This window comes from Microcaecilia unicolor, chromosome 8, assembly GCF_901765095.1.
Source record: "Microcaecilia unicolor chromosome 8, aMicUni1.1, whole genome shotgun sequence".
Taxonomy (NCBI): domain Eukaryota; kingdom Metazoa; phylum Chordata; class Amphibia; order Gymnophiona; family Siphonopidae; genus Microcaecilia; species Microcaecilia unicolor.
Window position 1 is genome coordinate 166,662,385 of NC_044038.1, and position 17,936 is coordinate 166,680,320.

The 17,936-nt window shown below is 42.7% G+C and overlaps 1 protein-coding gene across 4 annotated transcripts in view; it reads left to right on the forward strand.

Annotated features, from left to right (window-relative positions):
- FAM13B (family with sequence similarity 13 member B) overlaps positions 1-17,936 on the forward strand; it is a 242,356-nt gene that overhangs the window by 170,429 nt on the left and 53,991 nt on the right. For all 4 annotated transcript variants that reach the window (XM_030211346.1, XM_030211347.1, XM_030211348.1 and 1 more), the window contains 5 exons: positions 7,457-7,661; positions 7,946-8,075; positions 8,732-8,813; positions 11,308-11,528; positions 12,705-12,788. In XM_030211346.1, the coding sequence (XP_030067206.1) occupies positions 7,457-7,661; positions 7,946-8,075; positions 8,732-8,813; positions 11,308-11,528; positions 12,705-12,788 (722 nt within the window). The remainder of the gene's footprint in view (positions 1-7,456; positions 7,662-7,945; positions 8,076-8,731; positions 8,814-11,307; positions 11,529-12,704; positions 12,789-17,936) is intronic.

Sequence of the window (17,936 nt, forward strand, 5' to 3'; positions counted from 1 at the left end):
CATTGCCTTCCCTGCTGTCTCTTCCCCTCACGTCGGGCATGCTCAGTTTCACTAAAAGGAATGTGCCTGATGCGAGGGGAAGAGAGAGCAGGGCTGGCAATGTGGCTGTGCCGGAGACCAGCGCTGGACGAAGTCTTCAGCTGGCGGGGGTTGGGGACCCTCGCCAGCCAAGGTATTTGCGGCGGTGCTTCAGCTGGTGGTGGTTAGGAACCCCTGTCAGCCACAATGTTACAGTGGTGGCAGTGGACGGCGACCAAAATGTTCCCCCCAACCTCTGGCTCTCTCCCCCTCCCACCTCGCGGTCTGGTTACGCCCCTGAATAAAACAACTTAGTTTTCTGTTGCACCTCACAGCAATTGTGGCTTGCGGTACTACTGCTCAAGGAGTGTAATTGGGACCAGCATCTTCAAATATCTTCTCCCTTTCTTCTTCTCTCTACCCTGTCTTTTGCCGGTCTCAGATACAGAAGACCCAGAGCAGCAGTTACTATGGTGTGCTTTATCTCTTTTTATTTGGGGGGGGGGGGGGGGGGGTATTTGTTTCTATGGTAGCTTTTGAAACTTGGCATCTGTATTGTTTGAGCGGGGTTCCCTGTGTGCAGCAGGCTCCTTGTAGCTGCCACTTTTTGAAAGTGGAGTGTGGCAGTTCTCTATGGGTGCCATTGGAACCATATTTTACTACTTGAAGAATCCATAAATAAAATAAAACTGTTTCTGTAATCTTAATAGAAATATATTTAAACATCAATAGTTTTGTACTAGTGAACTTTGTTTCTTGACAGCAAAATATCTTGAAAGCCAATTTTTTCTTACACAGTAATTTTCTGTTTCTCTGGAGACATGCAGGGGAGATGCAGACACACTTGCTGGTGAAAGCTGTCTGATCCTGTCTGCTGGTGCTCTGCTCTACCTAACTGGCCTGCTGGGCATTTGCAAGAGTCAGTGGTTTACCAAGGGCAGTGGGAGTGGTCCACCCTCTGTGCAAATCAATAGAGGGTGCTCCACTCCTGCTGCTTCAGTCCCTCTATTTAGGCCACTGCTGCCTCTCCTCTGGCTGGTTCTGCGCCTTCCTCCAGCCTCCACCCCTGCTGGGTCGCCTGCTGCTGCTGCTGCTCCTCCCACAGACTAGCAGCAGTGGTAGCAAACAAAATCTGGATGATCACGGGGGTTTGCACTACCTGTGACTGCCAATCCTGCCCCTTTGACGTCACTCCCAGTTTCTGAGCAGAGCTAGCAGCCACAGATAGGTAAGGCCCCACGATCTTGATATATTTATATATATATATTTTTGGTGCTGCTAGTTTGGAGCAAGACAGCAGTATGGGAGGGGGATTGGATCAGGTAAAAAGGAGAGAGGAGACACTGGATGGAAGGGAGAGAAAGAGGGCAGACATGGAAGGGGATGAAAGAAAGAGTGCAGAGAGAGAGGGGGGCAGGCAATGGATGGAAGGGAGAGAGGGCAAATGTTGGATGGAAGGGGCAGAGAGAGAGGGAGGGTAGACCCTGGATGAATGGGAGAGAAAAGGCAGATGGTGGAGGGAAGACCCTGGATGGATGGGAGAGAGAGCACACACTGGATGGAAGGGGCAGGGAGAGAAAGGGCACACGCTGGATAGAAGAGGCAGGGAGAGACAGGGCACACACTGGATGGAAGGGAAAGAGAGGGCAGATGCTGGATGGAAAGGAAAGAGTGAAGAGAAGATGAGGAAACCAGAGACAACAAAGGTAGATACAATAATTTTTTGGTGTGTGTGTGTGCTTTAGGATTAAGTAATATTGTAGCTGTGTTAAAAGTTTATAAATAGGAAATGGAAATAAGGTTTATTGGACTAATTTTAATACATTTAGACTAACATTCGGAGACCAAAACTCCCTTCCTTAGGTCAGGACAGTACTGCAGATACTGAAAAATACATTGCAGGTGTTTGGGTCCTGGATGATATTCGGAAGGGTTACTTCATAAAAGTTTCTACCCTGCTGAGGCACTTCTGTGACTGAGGATTTGGCAGGAAATTAGGAAGGCTGCTGCACTGTGTAAGACTCTTAATTGACGTATGAGAATGTAGGTCATAGCATCTATCCCTTTGACTACCAGCATGTTTACCAAGGTGTTGCCATTGTCAGGATGTTGGGCCTCAATTATCTTGTGGTACTTGGACAGCATATTTGTGAAGATAAACAAATCTAGAGTATTGCAAGACCCTCAAGGTGATTTCCTTATTGCAGCAAAGCTGGAGTTCTTTCAACTTGCCACAGGGATCGCTCTGTAACTTTTTATCAATTTGGAACTAGCCAGGTTACTGGATGAAAAAATCTGCATCCTATTGAAATTGTAGTACTATATGCTGGAAGCTATCTTTGCCTAGGACTCCAAGGACTTGTGCTTTCTAAAGGTGGTTCCATTGGGCAGCTTTCATATAAGAATAATTTTGTATAAGCTCAGATGCAGTTGGCCCGCTTCCAAATTAGACCTCCAGTTTCACTTCATCCTGAATATGGAGGTCAAAGATTCTTAGCTCTCGATGACCAGATCCAATTTAAACAGGTTTGATCTGTAAGGCATATGGAACTGCTCTCCTAATTTTGGTCTTTGCAAATGTTTTGAAAATGAAGACTGTCTTTTTTGGCCTTGACAGCTTGTCAGAGCAGATTGCAAATGCATGAAAATCAGTATGACTGAAAATTCATTTAAGGAGCTGACATGAATAGAACAAAATCTGGCCATCTAGAACAACTTGGACTGCTAGGGAATGGGAGCTCAGGATAGATGCTGAAGCTCATTTTGCTAAGTGAAGCATTGCAGTTATTGATCGGATGGTGTCTGGCCCAAGACATGATGCCTTAAAGATTCTTTTGTCTCTTCTAAGATAAGAGGTAGCCATAGGATGAACCTGCCCAAGAATGGAAACCATTCTATCTGTTTTCTCATTGTGCATTTCTATCCTTAGTACTGAAAAAAGGTGAGTTCTTGCAAATTAGAGGTAACTACTCACACCATTGTGGCCTTGGTTTATAGAATTCCTGAATCTGTTCGTGCAACAAACTTCAATTATCGACATTCCAGACATTTGTAAAACAAGAATCTGTTCAATCCTAGTCTACAGTTTCTGAAACTGATAACCTGGAGATTAAGAAAGATGTATTCAGGTCTATTGAAAGGATGGAAAAATTCTGCCAATCAAGTCTGTTATACTTCTTGGAATGATTTACATTGTGGTACATGGACTTCAGCATCATTTATTCTCCATTCTTTCTTTCTTTTTTTTCTTTTGTAAGTATTTTTATTGGTCAGTTGGAAAGGTACAATACAAACATTCAACTTTATATCTTAGATGCACCTCACTCAATCCTGTTTACAAGTAGGGTGTCCTCCATCAATTATCTGCATCTGACTGATTCCCCCCTTCTCTTTCCCTTTGCTCCCTCATTTATCTTTATCAACCATTCATTTCTTCACCCCCCCCCCCCCCCCCCCCTTTTCACTAACCACTGTTAACAAGCTTGATCTGCTTGTTGGAGAATCTTTCCTTGTAGTTCTTCCATAACTCTTAGTATATCTTCCTCTCCACTTTTTTCATTCTTTTTCTCAGTTTGGAGTTCCCAGTACACAGTTATCTAAACCTTGGGTCAGGGAGCTTCCTCTTTGGTCCAGTACTCTTTGGTCCAGTACGCTATGGGCCCCTTTTCCCCAGGAACAGTATCCCATAGGTCAACATAGTTGTCTTTTCCTTAACATGCTCTTCTATAGCAATTGTAGTCTAGCTTATTCTAAGGATGAGTGCATGATGGCACTAGTATGTGATTTTACATTTCCCCACAGGCATCCTCTTCCATAAAGTCATTTGTTTCTTGTAGATCGATCTTGGTTGTTAATTTCTGTAGTAACAATTTCTTAAATCTCCCTAGTCCATTGAGATGCTGAATCTCCTAAGAAGGTGGCCTTCTGCGCTTCTCTCCTTATATTGTTCACTGGTTTGGGTGTTTGCATAAACTTTTTGTAAGCAATAGGACCTGCACCCCCCCCCCCCCTCCCTTGCCTTCCCTTTTATTTAGAGTTGTAGTAATGCCATACCTGAAGGCATTGCAGTAATTGCATGTTTAGGATACCTCACTTTTCTTCATCTACAGTTTCTATCGGTAAAAGGTGTAATGTCCAAAAGAAAGTTTTCCTTAAGTATGTACTATCAAACTCCTCTTGCTATAACGCGTGTGTGTAATTGTGGGAGACACCTATGTCCCACCCATTTAACCCTCTCCCCCCCCCCCCCCCCCCCGCAGTACGCACTATGTATGTTGTGTGCTAAAATTATAGAATACTGCTTAGTGCCCACGCAAATCTGTGACATTGACAGAAGTGGCAGTATTCTATAACCTGAGTGTGCAAATGGCACAAGAATGGGGGGGGGGGGGGGATAAGGGGGTTCTAAAAATAAAATATGAAACAGTGTGGGTCACCTTTTATTTAGTTTTACAAACAGCTTAATGTCATTGTTCCTATACCATTTTTAAAGAAATGCACATCCATACTGGTTGGTTTGTTAAGTATGTAAACTAATATAGTACTAAAGAACACATGTCCATCATTTGTCCCCTAAATAACATTCTATCATCTTGCATGGTAAGCATCGGAGATTTTTATTTCAAACTATGATCTGCCATAAAAGTACTGAGACAGGATAGATCTATGATGCATTTTTAGGTATAACTTGTCTGGAATGTTTTTACGTTTGGGGAGCGTGCCAGGTGCCCTTGACCTGGATTGGCCACTGTCGGTGACAGGATGCTGGGCTAGATGGACCTTTGGTCTTTCCCAGTATGGCACTACTTATGTACTTATGCTAGCCCCCATTGCACTTCTTGAACAGTAGTGCTGCAGGCCCTGCAACCTGTAGGAATTGAGAGTAAGGAAAACTCCTAGCTTACTGATTTAGTGTAAAAAAAAATAAATAAATAAATAAAGCTGTCATGCCAGAAAAGCATGGTAAGGCTTGGCCACCAGCCTTGCCAGTGCCATCTTGTTGCTGTTGGGGATAATGACAGCATACAAAGAAAAGATGAGGGTGCAGGATACTCCAGGAGCAATGCAGGCTAAGCTGCCAGGAATATTTTTCTGGTACTTAACCTTTTGAGAAAATTTCTACAGCCATTATTAAGTAGTACACAGTAGTCAGCTTGACATTAATAAAGATAAACTTCAGTGTGTTTAAAATTTTCTTTTATTCTAAATAACTTTGATTTCCTCTGTAACTAAAGGTGATTTCATCAGGTCCCAATAAACAATAAATGCCACTTTAATGTTATACTGTAATGACTTGGTGCAGACGTAGACATTAAAGCTCTATTTGTAACCTAGAAAGAATTATTGGATAACAAGCAACCATTTACTATACCCTGTAACATGAATTAAACTAACATAGTAACGTGGAGGGGAATAATCGAACGTCGCCGGCGAAATAGGTCGCTGGCGATCTATTTTGGCGGCGGCGCAACAGCTGGCCGGAAACCATATTTTCAAAAAAGATGGCCGGCCATCTTTTTTTTTTTTCAATAATACGGTGTGGGCCGGTGAAATGCCTTGGATTTCGCCGGGTTTGAGATCGCCAGTTTTGTTTTTCCGCGATAATGGAAAAAACTGCCGGCGATCTGAAACCCGGCGAAATCCAAGGCATTTGGCCGTGGGAGGAGCCAGCATTTGTAGTGCAATGGTCCCCCTCACATGCCAGGACACCAACCGGGCACCGTAGGGGGCACTTCAAACATCTTTTATAAACAACCAAATTAGCTTCCAGGTGCATAGCACCCTTCCCTTGTGTGCTGAGTCCCCCAAATCCCCCCCAAAACCCACTGCCCACAAGTGTGTACCATTACCCTAGCCCTAAGGGCTGAAGGGGGGCACCTACATGTGGGTACAGTGGGTTTTGGGGGGTTTGGGAGGGCTCAACACCCACCACAAGTGGAACAGGTAGGGGGGGGATGGGCCTGGCTCTGCCTTTCTGCAGTCCACTGCAACCAACAACAACTGTTCCAGGGACCTGCATACTGCTGTCAGGGTGCTGGGTATGACATTTGAGGCTGGCATACAGGCTGGCAAAAAAGGTTTGTATTTTAATAATTGTAGTGTGGGAGGGGGTTGGCGACCACTGGGGGGAGTAAGGGGAGGTCATCCCCCATTCCCTCAGGTGGTCAGTTGGGGCACCTTTTTGAGGCTTGGTCGTGAAAATAAAAAGACCAAGTAAACCCGGCGAAATACTGCTTATCGCCGGGTTTTATTTTTCCATTATCCGCGAAAGCCGGCCATCTGGTAGCCACGCCCAAGCCTGCCCATGTCCCACCTTCACTTCGCCGCCAACACGCCCCTTTGAACTTTCGCCGGCGAGGCGAAGGGAAAGCGGCGAAGCTATCACAAATGTAGCTTTCGATTATACGCTTTTCGCCGCTTTTGCGAAATCGCCGGCCATATCCCGATTTGTGTCAGGAAATAGCTGGCGATTACTTTCGATTATAAGCTGGATAGTAACATAGTAGATGATGGCAGAAAAAAGACCTGCACGGTCCATCCAGTCTGCCCAAGAAGATAAATTCATATGTGCTACTTTTTTATTTGTACGGTCCTCTTCAGTGCACAGACCGTATAAGTCTGGCCAGCCCTATCCCAGCCTCCCAACTACCAGTCCTGCCTCCCACCACCAGCTCTGGCACAGACCGTATAAGTCTGCCCAGCACTATCCCTGCCTCCCACCACCGGCTCTGGCACAGACCGTATAAGTCTGCCCAGTACTATCCCCGCCGCCCAACCACCAGCCCCGGCACAGACCATATAAGTCTGCCCAGCACTAGCCCCGCCTCCCAACCACTCCCCCCCCCCCCCCCCCCCATGTGCAAGCAGCTCAATAAATGTGACCACCTCTCGGGAAAAGGTGACTGAAGTCTCCAGAAACAAAAAGAGGCTTTAATAAAGTCTGTTAGAGCAAACAATTTGTAACAGTGCGATCCCCATCCTTTTATGTGAAAAAAATTAAGTTACAGAAGTTCAAACATACAACTTTTTCGTACCTATTATGGACCCATGATGTGAAAAATTGGCCATTCTCAACATTTTTGATCTAAGACGAGTCACCTTTTCCCAGAGATGGTCACAAACTGTTCAAATTAAGTTACCAGTATGTGTGCACACTTTGTAAACATGCTGTGCTCAGATGTGCAAAAGGATATATTATGCTGACTTAAATATGAAGACAATTATTTTGTGTACTTTGGTCTCTTCTTTTGATTTGTTCAAACTGACAGGATTTAGAGCATCATACCGTGATCCACATCAGTACATCCCTTTACATTGTATAAATGTTACATACATGTTCGTCAACACGTTGAATTCACACATTTTGCACTTCCATTTTGATTTTCTCTGGTTTGGTACCATTCCCATGTGGCTATCATTTCTCATTTGTGTTTTGTAGAGCCATTCCCTGCTTTTAAATCATGGCAGGAGGACTGTGAATCTGGAGAGGCTCAGCTTTCACCACAAGCTGGAAGAATGAATAGCCCATTGGAAGATGACCTCCACCCCATACTGTCACATCGTTGCTTGGATTTTGGACAGAGTCAGCGTTTCTTGCATGATCCTGAGTCATATGATTCATCTAAAGCACTTTCTTTTGTTAGGTATGCACTAGTTTGAGTACAAAATGCAATAGTTATTTCAAGAACAATCTGTACGTAAACTGTTTTGCTATAGACCCAATTTGAACATAGAATTCCATTTCACACGCAGTTCAACATGGACTCAAACGATAGCTATATGGAGTTATTTCCAGAGGTATATCTAGTTCTACTTTTTAGTACTTTACATCATGAAGAGGGAAAAGTGATATAGTTAGTTTTGAAATAATTGTAATTTTATTGGATTGGTCTCTGTGGAAAATAACTTTTTAAAATTTTTCCATAAGAACTTGCAGAGCATCTTTTAGTTCAAATGATGATAACAAATGTGACAAGACGCCATATCAACTAGCTAAGAAGTTACAGAAGAAAATTAAACAATGTGAAGAACAGTTTGAAAAAGAGAACAATACTAAAGTAGGTTAACGATATTATTTTATCACTTTATACATACAAACGTTTGTAGTTTTCCTTTAAACATCTTTTTATTCTTCCCACATTAATTTGTTCCCTTGGAACTGTAGGAGTAGTCTCCTCCAAGATCTGGCCCTTCTGCACTGTTTTCTGTTAGCAGTTGTTTCCTGTAGTAGGCTTGGCCTTCTGCCCACCTGATTTACATATTTCTCAGCAATATGCCTTGGGTCTGATGGATAATCTTGTGGCAGTGTCTCCAACTGGGTTAATTTTGTGCATACTGTGACATAAGTGGACCACACATCTATTCCAGGCTGTTTTTAAGATGATCTCAGTCTCTCGGATTCTGTTAATGCTCTCAGCACTTCAGTTTTTCAAAACAAAACACTTCCTGGAGTTCACAAGGTGTAATATGCATGCAGCCAAACACAAGTCTTGCACCGTTCAAATACAATTCAGACTTCCTACTATTTTAACCTTTTCAATTGTATTTTCTCATCTGTGGATTATTATGCAACTTTTAAAAGTTGAATAAATGATTATTTTGGGAGAAGGAAGTTTTGTCCCAAAATGAGAAATTGTTTTATGGGGAAAAATGATTATGTATTTGGTAATCAGTTTCAGGTTGTTGATGACCTTTAATTTTTAAACTTTTTCAGCCTGCTTATAGTGATATTGCAGCCAATCCAAAGGTTATAAAGTGGATGACTGATCTTACCAAATTGCGCAAACAAATAAAAGGTATGAAGTGACTTTTGTTTTGTTCTGCAACAGAAACATCACATAAAAATTCTGATTAATACATTTATTATTAATCGTGATTAAAAACATGAATGATGTTGCAGTATCTCTTGTCTTCTCCAGATATTTCCTCTGTTTTTCCACTCCAAACCCCTGTCCTTGGCACCAATCCAGTATCAACCTCCCCTCCCCCCCTTAAAGGTGATCTTCTGTAGTCCTTGGCAGCATTGCACATACTGTGCCTGCAGCCTGGTCAGAAGGCAGTGTATGTGTGACACTGCCACTTCTGAGGAGCAGCAGAAGATCAGTTTGGGGGGGGGGGGGGAGATGGAGACAGATTGAGAGGAGGCAGCCCTTTAGGGAAGGGAAAGGGGATGGGATTAAGTTTACATATTATAATGCTTATTTTGTATCTGGGGCCCTGAATCACAAGGAGCTGCAGTGGAAAATTAAAAAAAAAAGCCTTTAGTTGTGCAATTAATTGTGATTAAAATTTTTGATTTTTTAAAAATCAGTTTGGTACCAGAGTCAGTTACATCGGAAGAAAGTGCATCATGCACTACACACTGCATGGCTGTGCGTCTAATGGTCTGGAGCAGCCCTTAAGAGAGTGTGTTCCTTATCGTCTGCTATACCAGTCCAGGCAAATGGGCTTTGTCCTTTACCCAACAAATGAGTTAGAGCTGCTAAACTATTTCAGTGACAATGAGTAAAAGTGCTGGTGCAACCTGGAACTTCCCAGAATTTCTACACGAGCAGATTTGTTGTGGCTGGTACTGGAGGTCCTAGTCCATGGTCTGCACTCCTGCAGTTGAGCCAGATAGCCTTCGCTCCTGGGGTTTGCTTCATGGACCTTACCCCAGTTGAGCCAAGAGGTATTTGTTCCCTAAACAGCCTGTGGACTACTGCATTGAGATTTCAGAGCTCTTCCTGCCTCTTGGGTCCTGCGTGTGGAACGAAGAACATTTTTGAAAATGCTGCCCTGGAGGATCTGGACTTTAGCTTTCTACCTAAGAGCCTAAATTTTGCTTCCAGAACCTCCATGCCACATTTTCCTATGTCATTGGTACCCACATGTACCAAGACAGCTGGCTCCTCCCCAGCACAATCTAAAATCCTATCTAGGTAATGTGAGGTCTGCCACTTTTGCACCAGGCAGGCAAGTGAGCATGCAATTTTCATATCCACCAGCCACCCAGCTATCTACAAGCCTAATGATCGAACCATCAACTGCAACAGCCATCCTAACCCTTCCTGCCTGGGCAAAAGTTCTTGGAGACATATCTTCGGTGTGAGAGAGTAGTGCATCCCCTGGCTACAGGAGTGATGCTGTCCTTTAAGGAGACCTTCCTCTTCCAAGGCAGCACAGGGGCTGCCAGACTGGAACTGGGACTTCTCTACAGCATACCTGTAGGTCTCTTCTCTGTCTCTCTCAGCACCTCTAAGTCTGCTACTCTAGCCTCAAGAATGGTCTTGTTCTCTGAGAGATAGGAGCTCTCTGTATCGTTCACAAGCATATAACCTCTCACCAACTGGGAGATAATCATACATGTGACGCTCAATACAAGAGGTTGGATAGCACCCCTCTCGCTGTTGGACTACTGTCTGCATCTTAGTATTATTGAGTTGTTTAAAACTTGCTAAGGTAGTAAGGATATTAGACTTAAAAGAATCTTTAGATTATATGATATATTGTGTGATATGTGTTTGTTTATTTTAAAGTAATGAAATGTAATTAAAACTCTGTAAGAGGACTCCTCTCGATATCACTGGAATAGTGTAGTATCTCTACCTCCATCTACTGGTAGGACAGGGACACACAGCCTGTTTGGACTGGTTTAGAAGGCTCAAGTCAAGGAAATTAACGGGTATGAATAAATTTCACTCTTCTTTGTTAGTCTCTTGGCCAATAACAGTAAACAAGACAAAACTGTATAAGAACAAAAAAAGAAATGGCTTAGAGCAATGGTCTGAGAACCAGGATTCAAATTCCACTTGCCCCCATTAGTATTCGTCATTACCTTGGGTGAGAGAATTTCTTTCCTGTTGCCTCAAGTACCTGCTTATATTGCAACTTCTTTGGGCCATGGACTTACTTGTATTGGAATGCCAAAATATTCAAAAATGGTTCAACATTTTCAAAGAAGATCTCAACATATTTGAAAATGCATATCTCTTTTTGAACATTATTCAACGTCTTTCTGGTTTGGATTTAAATATTTTGTTTGACCAGTGGCTGTTTTGTTTCCTTTGCCCTGCTTTCTATGAGCCTGAGGCAGAAGGGAATTCTCCTTTCAGACATTTTGTGCTCATTCTCCTAGTTCTTCTTTTACAATCATTCCTTGAGGGACAATCATCTTATACCAAAAGCAAATCATAGGTTCCCCTGAGATTATACTCGTTTCATCTAATCAGGCTTTTCAACACTTTAGTCAAGTCATCTCTCCCATACAGTTTTTCATATTTGTTGATAAATACGCTTTTTACTCTGTAGATTCAAAGCACAAAAGCTCAGATGGCGAAGTTGTACCTCAAACACGTCCACGAAGTAATACACTTCCAAAAAGCTTTGGCTCATCGCTTGATCATAATGATGAAGAGGATGATGAGGAATCCTTAGTTGAGAGAAAACCTACTCAGGAAGATACACTTGAACTCATACTAAAGAAACTGAAAGAAAAACGAGCAGAAAGAGGCCTTCCAGAGGAAATGAAGGTAAACATAGCCGAGGGTTTAAAGACAGTGGCTGACACAAACCGTGGATGCTCGTAAGAAGTAATAGGGGGAATATCCTTTTCAAATATAAGCTAGCTGTCAGATTGTCTCTAAAATGTATTGGATCAGTTAACTAACTGCAGCTGTCCCTTCAAATAAATGAAGTGTGATCACGTAGTGTTACTGTTAGATTATAAGGGATTTTTTGGATGCTCTGTCAAATCTCTTTTGTCACAAACATTTTATATGTACTTGAAGAATGTTTTACTTTGTTGCACTTTTTCCAGTTAAGATCCTTATTTATGTTTAATAAAAAGATTTAAACACCATATTCATAGTGAAAAAGCATTGCAAATTGAAACAAGGCCAAATACCATCCATCAAAGTGAACTAACCTTTTCTACACATTTATCTGTAAGCTTAACAATATCTGGAAATACCACTTTCTATGTATGTCGTATTTAGTAGTTGGTACCCCTTTTCCCTTCCCAAATTTATCCTTTCAATCCACTCCCACCTAAGAGCTTTGTTTAATAAGGATAATTTTCCATAGAACTGGAGAAAAGTCATTTTTGGATAATATCCTAGAACTGAACAACAAAGCAGCATCATTTATCCCCTCTAACTATTTAAGAATCCTTTAGAGGTTCCAGATTTACTTTCAGAGAAGTCTGCATCCATATTTGTATTTGGTTCATTTTCTATACCACTTTTTCCATATTAGCTCAAAGCAATTTACAACACAAATATTTGAATAGCAAACTTTCCCCACCACTGTGAAAATGTTTTAACATTTAACTACAGCCCATTAGGATGTTTTTTTTAACTTCCTAAGGGCAAATTAAATAGTTGGAATTCCATATTTTAACATTTTAGAAAAACATTATTTTGTTAATTCCTGTACACAGTCATTTTCTCCATTATATGGGAACATATTTTATGCAGCTCTATCCTCCAGTAACTACAAAGAACCAAGGCCTTGAAAATAAATGACTGTCCAGATCAGTGTTTCTCATGTACTTCCTAGAGAACCTCCTAGGCAGTCTGGTTTTTAGTATATCCCACAATGAGTATGAAAGAGATTTGTATGTCGAGGGATTGCTGCAGGACCAATTACAGACATCCTGGTCTAGATTTTGAGAGAACAGATTTTGAATTTGAATATTTTTGTTGTAGAAAATGACAAAGGACAATTTAGCGGAAGAGAAAACATCACTTCAAAAGTCTCTTCTTTACTATGAAAGTCTTCATGGACGGCCAGTAAGTAGCTGAATAATTTTATATGTGTTACTGCATTTCAGTGATTATATTGCTAATGAATCTGCTATGTCTTTCTGATATAATATCTGAGAGATCTTCATTTAAACACTGAATAATCTAAATTGAGCTGGCATAAGAATTCCATAGAATTTTGACTGTTCTACTAATCGTGCAGGTGGGTTAGTAAAGAGACCCAGGCCCTGACGCCATACAGTTTAAGGACATTGCCAATGTAGGGTACATGTACCTTTTCTGATTGCCTAAAAATGTAAATTCACATGCATTAGGTGCATTTGTAGTCTGCCAATTGCTGCTCTGTCTTTGTGATGTTGTACACTCAGAGCCCATATGATCTGCAAGAGCAAAGCCTTAATTTAGACTTGTGGTATAAGGAAAAGCTGTTTTCATGGCTCATGGCTATTAATACATTTCTTTTAAAATGTACTCTTAGTGAGATCTCCAGTGCCTTGAAATATCATTCTTGTCACTCTAGCCCCATTGGAAAGATCTAATGTGGTGTCAGACATTTGTAAATCATGTAACAGACCTTTTCAATCCCAAATTTCAAGGTAGATAAATCAGATTTTTGCACTAAAGGGAAAGAGGATGGGATTTGATGTACTGGCTTTCTGTGGTTACAGTAGATATATTGGAAATAAAACAGAGAAAAGAAAATGAGATACCTTTTTTATTGGTCTAACTCAGTGGTCCCAAACCTGATCCTGGAGGCACTCCAGTCAGTCAGGTTTTCAGGATATCTACAATGAATATTCATGAGAGAGATTTGCATGCACTGCCTCCACTACTTGCAAATCTATCTCATGAATATTCATTGTGGATATCCTGAAAACCTGACTGGCTGGGGTGCCTCTAAGATCAGGTTTGGGAACCACTGGTGTAACTTAATACATTTTTTGATTAGCTTTCAAAGGTAACACCTTTAGGTCAGAAATGAGCAAATGTTGACAAATATCAGAGTATATAAGAAATATAAAAGCATTTAAATGACAGTCTCACAGGAAGAGGGTTAGGATGGGTTAGGTGAGAAACAGGGAGAACTGGGTGGGTAAGAGATGGGGCAAGATAGATGGGAGTCGAAATATTTCATCATTTTGTCTTCAAAGGTCGTACGTTTCTGGATTGTCTTAAAATTTCCTTTTGCCATTCTCATCATGAAAGAATACCTCTTGATAGAGAGAACTCTCTTTGTGGAGAGTGGACAAGGAACCAAAGAGCGTTGTACAGCTTGTTTTCGGCAGCGGATTCTCTGTGACCACTTTTGCTGTTTGAGGCTGCTTCCTTTGCAGCTCAATATTCCTGCACATTGTGGGATTTTGAAGCCATGGGAGGGAAGGGCTAAGGGAGATTTGTTGGTTTTTATTTATTTATTTGTAGCATTTATTCCCCGCTCTTTCCCGCTCAATAGCAGGTTCAGTGCGGCTTACAAAGTATGGGTACAAAAGTATCACAGAAATAACATAGTTGTATAAAGTAGAACAATGTATGGGTACAAAAGTGTCACAGAGATAACACCGTTGTATAGAGTGGAACAAGAGGAAGAGATGTGGGGGGAAGAATTGGGCATGGGTAATATTAGTGGTGTGGGTTGTTTGTAAATTAAGTTGGGTTGTTTGGATAGGCTTGTTTGAAGAGGTAAGTTTTCAGCAGCTTCTGGAAGGGTAGGTGTTCGTTGGTTGTTCGGATGTGTCTTGGTATGGCGTTCCAGAGTTGGCTGCCTATAACGGAGAAATTGGATGCGTAGTAGGTTTTGAATTTGGGAAGGTGTAGATTGAGATACGTTCGAGAAGATTTGGACCTGTTTCTGGCTGGAAGGTCAATCAAATTGGTCATGTAGCTTGGAGATTCTCCGTGGAGGATCTTGTGGATCAATGTGTGGGCTTTGAAGTTTATATGTTCTTTGATAGGGAGCCAGTGAAGTTTTTCAAGGAGTGGTGTTGCGCATTCGAATCGTGATTTACCAAAATTGAGTCTAGCTGCTGTGTTTTGGGCGGTTTGGAGTTTTTTCAGAACTTGGATTTTACAACCAGTGAAGATGCTATTGCAATAGTCAGCGTATCTGGGTTTAAAAAAGGTTTGGACAAATTCCTGAAGGAAAAGTCCGTGGAGGGGCATAATCGAATGGAAACGCCTATCTCCATGGACGTTTATCTCCGAGAACGGGTCCATGAAGGGGCGGGCCGAACCGTATTTTTGAAAAAATGGACGTTTTTGAGCTGGGTGTTTGGTTTTTTTTAGCGATAATGGAAACTAAAAACGTCCTAATCCGAGCCATTTGGTCGTGGGAGGGGCCAGGATTGGTAGTACACTGGCCCCCCTGATATGCCAGGACACCAACTGGGCACCCTAGGTCAGTGTGGTGGACTTCAGAAAAAGCTCCCACATGTATAGCTTCCCTTACCACGGGTGCTGAGCTCCCAACCCCCCTCCCCCAAAACCCACTACCCACAAATGTACAACACTACCATAGCTCTTAGGGGTGAAGGGGGCACCTACATGTGGGTACAGTGGGTTTTGGAGGCCTCCCATTTACCAGCACAAGTGTTACAGGTGGGGGGGGGGGGATGGGCCTGGGGCCACCTGGCTGAAGTGCACTGCGGTACCCACTAAAAGTGCTCCAGGGACCTGCATACACGCAGGCCTCTAGGACTGGTTGCTGCTATATAACATTGGCACACCAGTTGACACCTGAAGACTAATCTCTCCGAAAAAGTCCTTTATTGGAATAACCGCATTTACTCACAGTTAACTGCAGATCAGAGGTTGTGCCCCACTGACAGCGAGTCTCCCTGGTACTGAGATGAGCAGTAGGTCAGAGCTGGCAGAATGCTGTACAATGCCCTCTTTTAGCCACATTCAAGGTAAGAACTAAGTTGTCTAACGTAGCTAACACAGGAAAGGGAACTAAAACTGGCTTACAAAAATGGCCACTCCCGCATGGACTACAACAGGAAACACAACAGGGCACACTCTGACCCAGTAGGCAGGGGGAAAAGCACCATGGGAGAAGAGCCTACCAACTACCAACATCGTGAGACTGTAACACAAGCTAATGAAATCACGGAGCCCAATACCCTACACCCACCACAATGCAATGCTGATGTGACCCTGTACTGCACCCGAGAGCCACATCTGACCCAGGGAAAGGCTGTGACAGGATCGAACACATTCTGCTGTCGTGGAGGTGGGTACGGCATTTGAGGCTGGCATACAGGCTGGAAAAAAAGTTTTTAAAGTGGGGTTTTTTTGGTGGGAGGGGGTTAGTGACCACTGGGGGAGTCCGGGGAGGTCATCCCCGATTCCCTCCAGTGGTCATCTGGGCAGTTGGAGCACTTTTTTGGGACTTGTTCGTGAAAAAAAGGGTCCAAAATAAGTGACCCAAAATCGCGGTAAAAACGCTTTTTTTTTTTTTTCGATTATCAGCTAAAGATGCCCATCTCTCCTCAGCTGATAACCACGCCCCAGTTCCGCCTCCAACACGCCCCCGTCAACTTTATTCGTTTCCGCGATGGAGTGCAGTTGGAAACGCCCAAAATCGGCTTTCGATTATACCGATTTGGGCGCCTTTGCGAGACAAACGTCTATCTCCCGATTTAGGTCGCACTATAGGCGTTTTTCTCTTTCGAAAATAAGCTGAATAGTCTACTATTGAAACAGACATGGAAAGCAACTGCTTGCCCTGGGATTTGTAGAATGGAGTGTTGCCACTTTTTGGGTTTCTGCCAGGTACCTGTGACCTGGCTTGGCTACTGCTTGGAAAACAGGATACTGGGTCAGATGGACCACCGGCCTGACCCAGAGTGGATACCCCTATGTTCTTATGATGCCGAAAACGTTTTGTGCAAAATGCTTGTGTACACATATCTAGGGATTAATGTGTGTACAATTGATTTGCACTCTTAAAATGTTTTAGTGTACACACAATGGCTCTTATTTTAGAAGCATCACTACATGCAAATAGCAGCTTTTACATGTGTTGGTTGACATACATGTGTAAAATCAGTTTTAGAAAGAGGACCATATACATGGGGAAGCTCACCTAGCAAGGGGGCATGGTTAGGGCAGGCTAAACATATGAGCACAAATTCCTCACTTTACAAGTGAACTACACATGGATTTGAAAAAAATGTCCACATAAGTGCCTGCTGGAAGGGCAGGGATGAAGGCTAAGAGAAAACTCAGAAGAACATAAGTGTTGCCATACTGGGACAGACCGAAGGTCCATCAAGCCCATGATCCCGCCTCCAACAGTGGCCAATCAGGTCACATGTACCTGGCAAGATTCCAAAACAGTAAAACAGATTTTATGCTGCTTATCCTAGAAATAAGCAGTGGATTTTCCCAAGTTCATCTTAATGATGGTTTATGGACTTTGGGAAATTATCCAAATCTTTTTTAAAACCCTGCTAAGCTAACGGCTTTTAACATATTCTCTGGCAAAGAATTCCAGAGTTTTAATTACTCCCCCTTCCAATTCTCCCCCACCCCACAAACACAAATATATCCATATCCTTGTCTGATCCTCCCTAACATGTCTACCCATCTGTTTCCTCACCTCATATACAGACGCTTTCTGATCCTTCCTAGAAAAGGATCCCAATCCCCTATCCCTGATCCCACCCACAGTTCTTTAGGGGTCTCTGGATTCTAGTGGGGAGCAGGAGTAAGCTCCATTTGCTCCTGCTCCATTGAAATCATGAGTTCAAAATGACTCTCATGTCCCCTAAAAGTAGTCTCCGGTAGTACTGCTAGGTGTCAGGATGCCATATAAGGTAGATAGTCCAAATAATTCATTTAGGGCCCTTTTACAAAGGTACATAAGGGCCTACACACGTCCAGTGCGTGCCAAATCGGCATTACCGCTTGGCTACTGCGTGCCCCGGGTGGTAATTCTGAATTTGGCGCACGCTGAAAATGTGCTCCACATTCAGAGTTTCTATCTATTTAATTACTTATTTATGAATTAGGTTGAAACCTGGGAGCATTTAAAATCTTTTTTTTTTTTTCTATGCCTAGGGGATGCTTGGATGGATGTAGTTTGGGGGTATTGCCCCCCCCCCCCCCCCCAAACGAGCTGCATGTCTGGAAGTGGAAAGGGATGTATAAATGTTTGGGTGGTTTGGGGGGGCA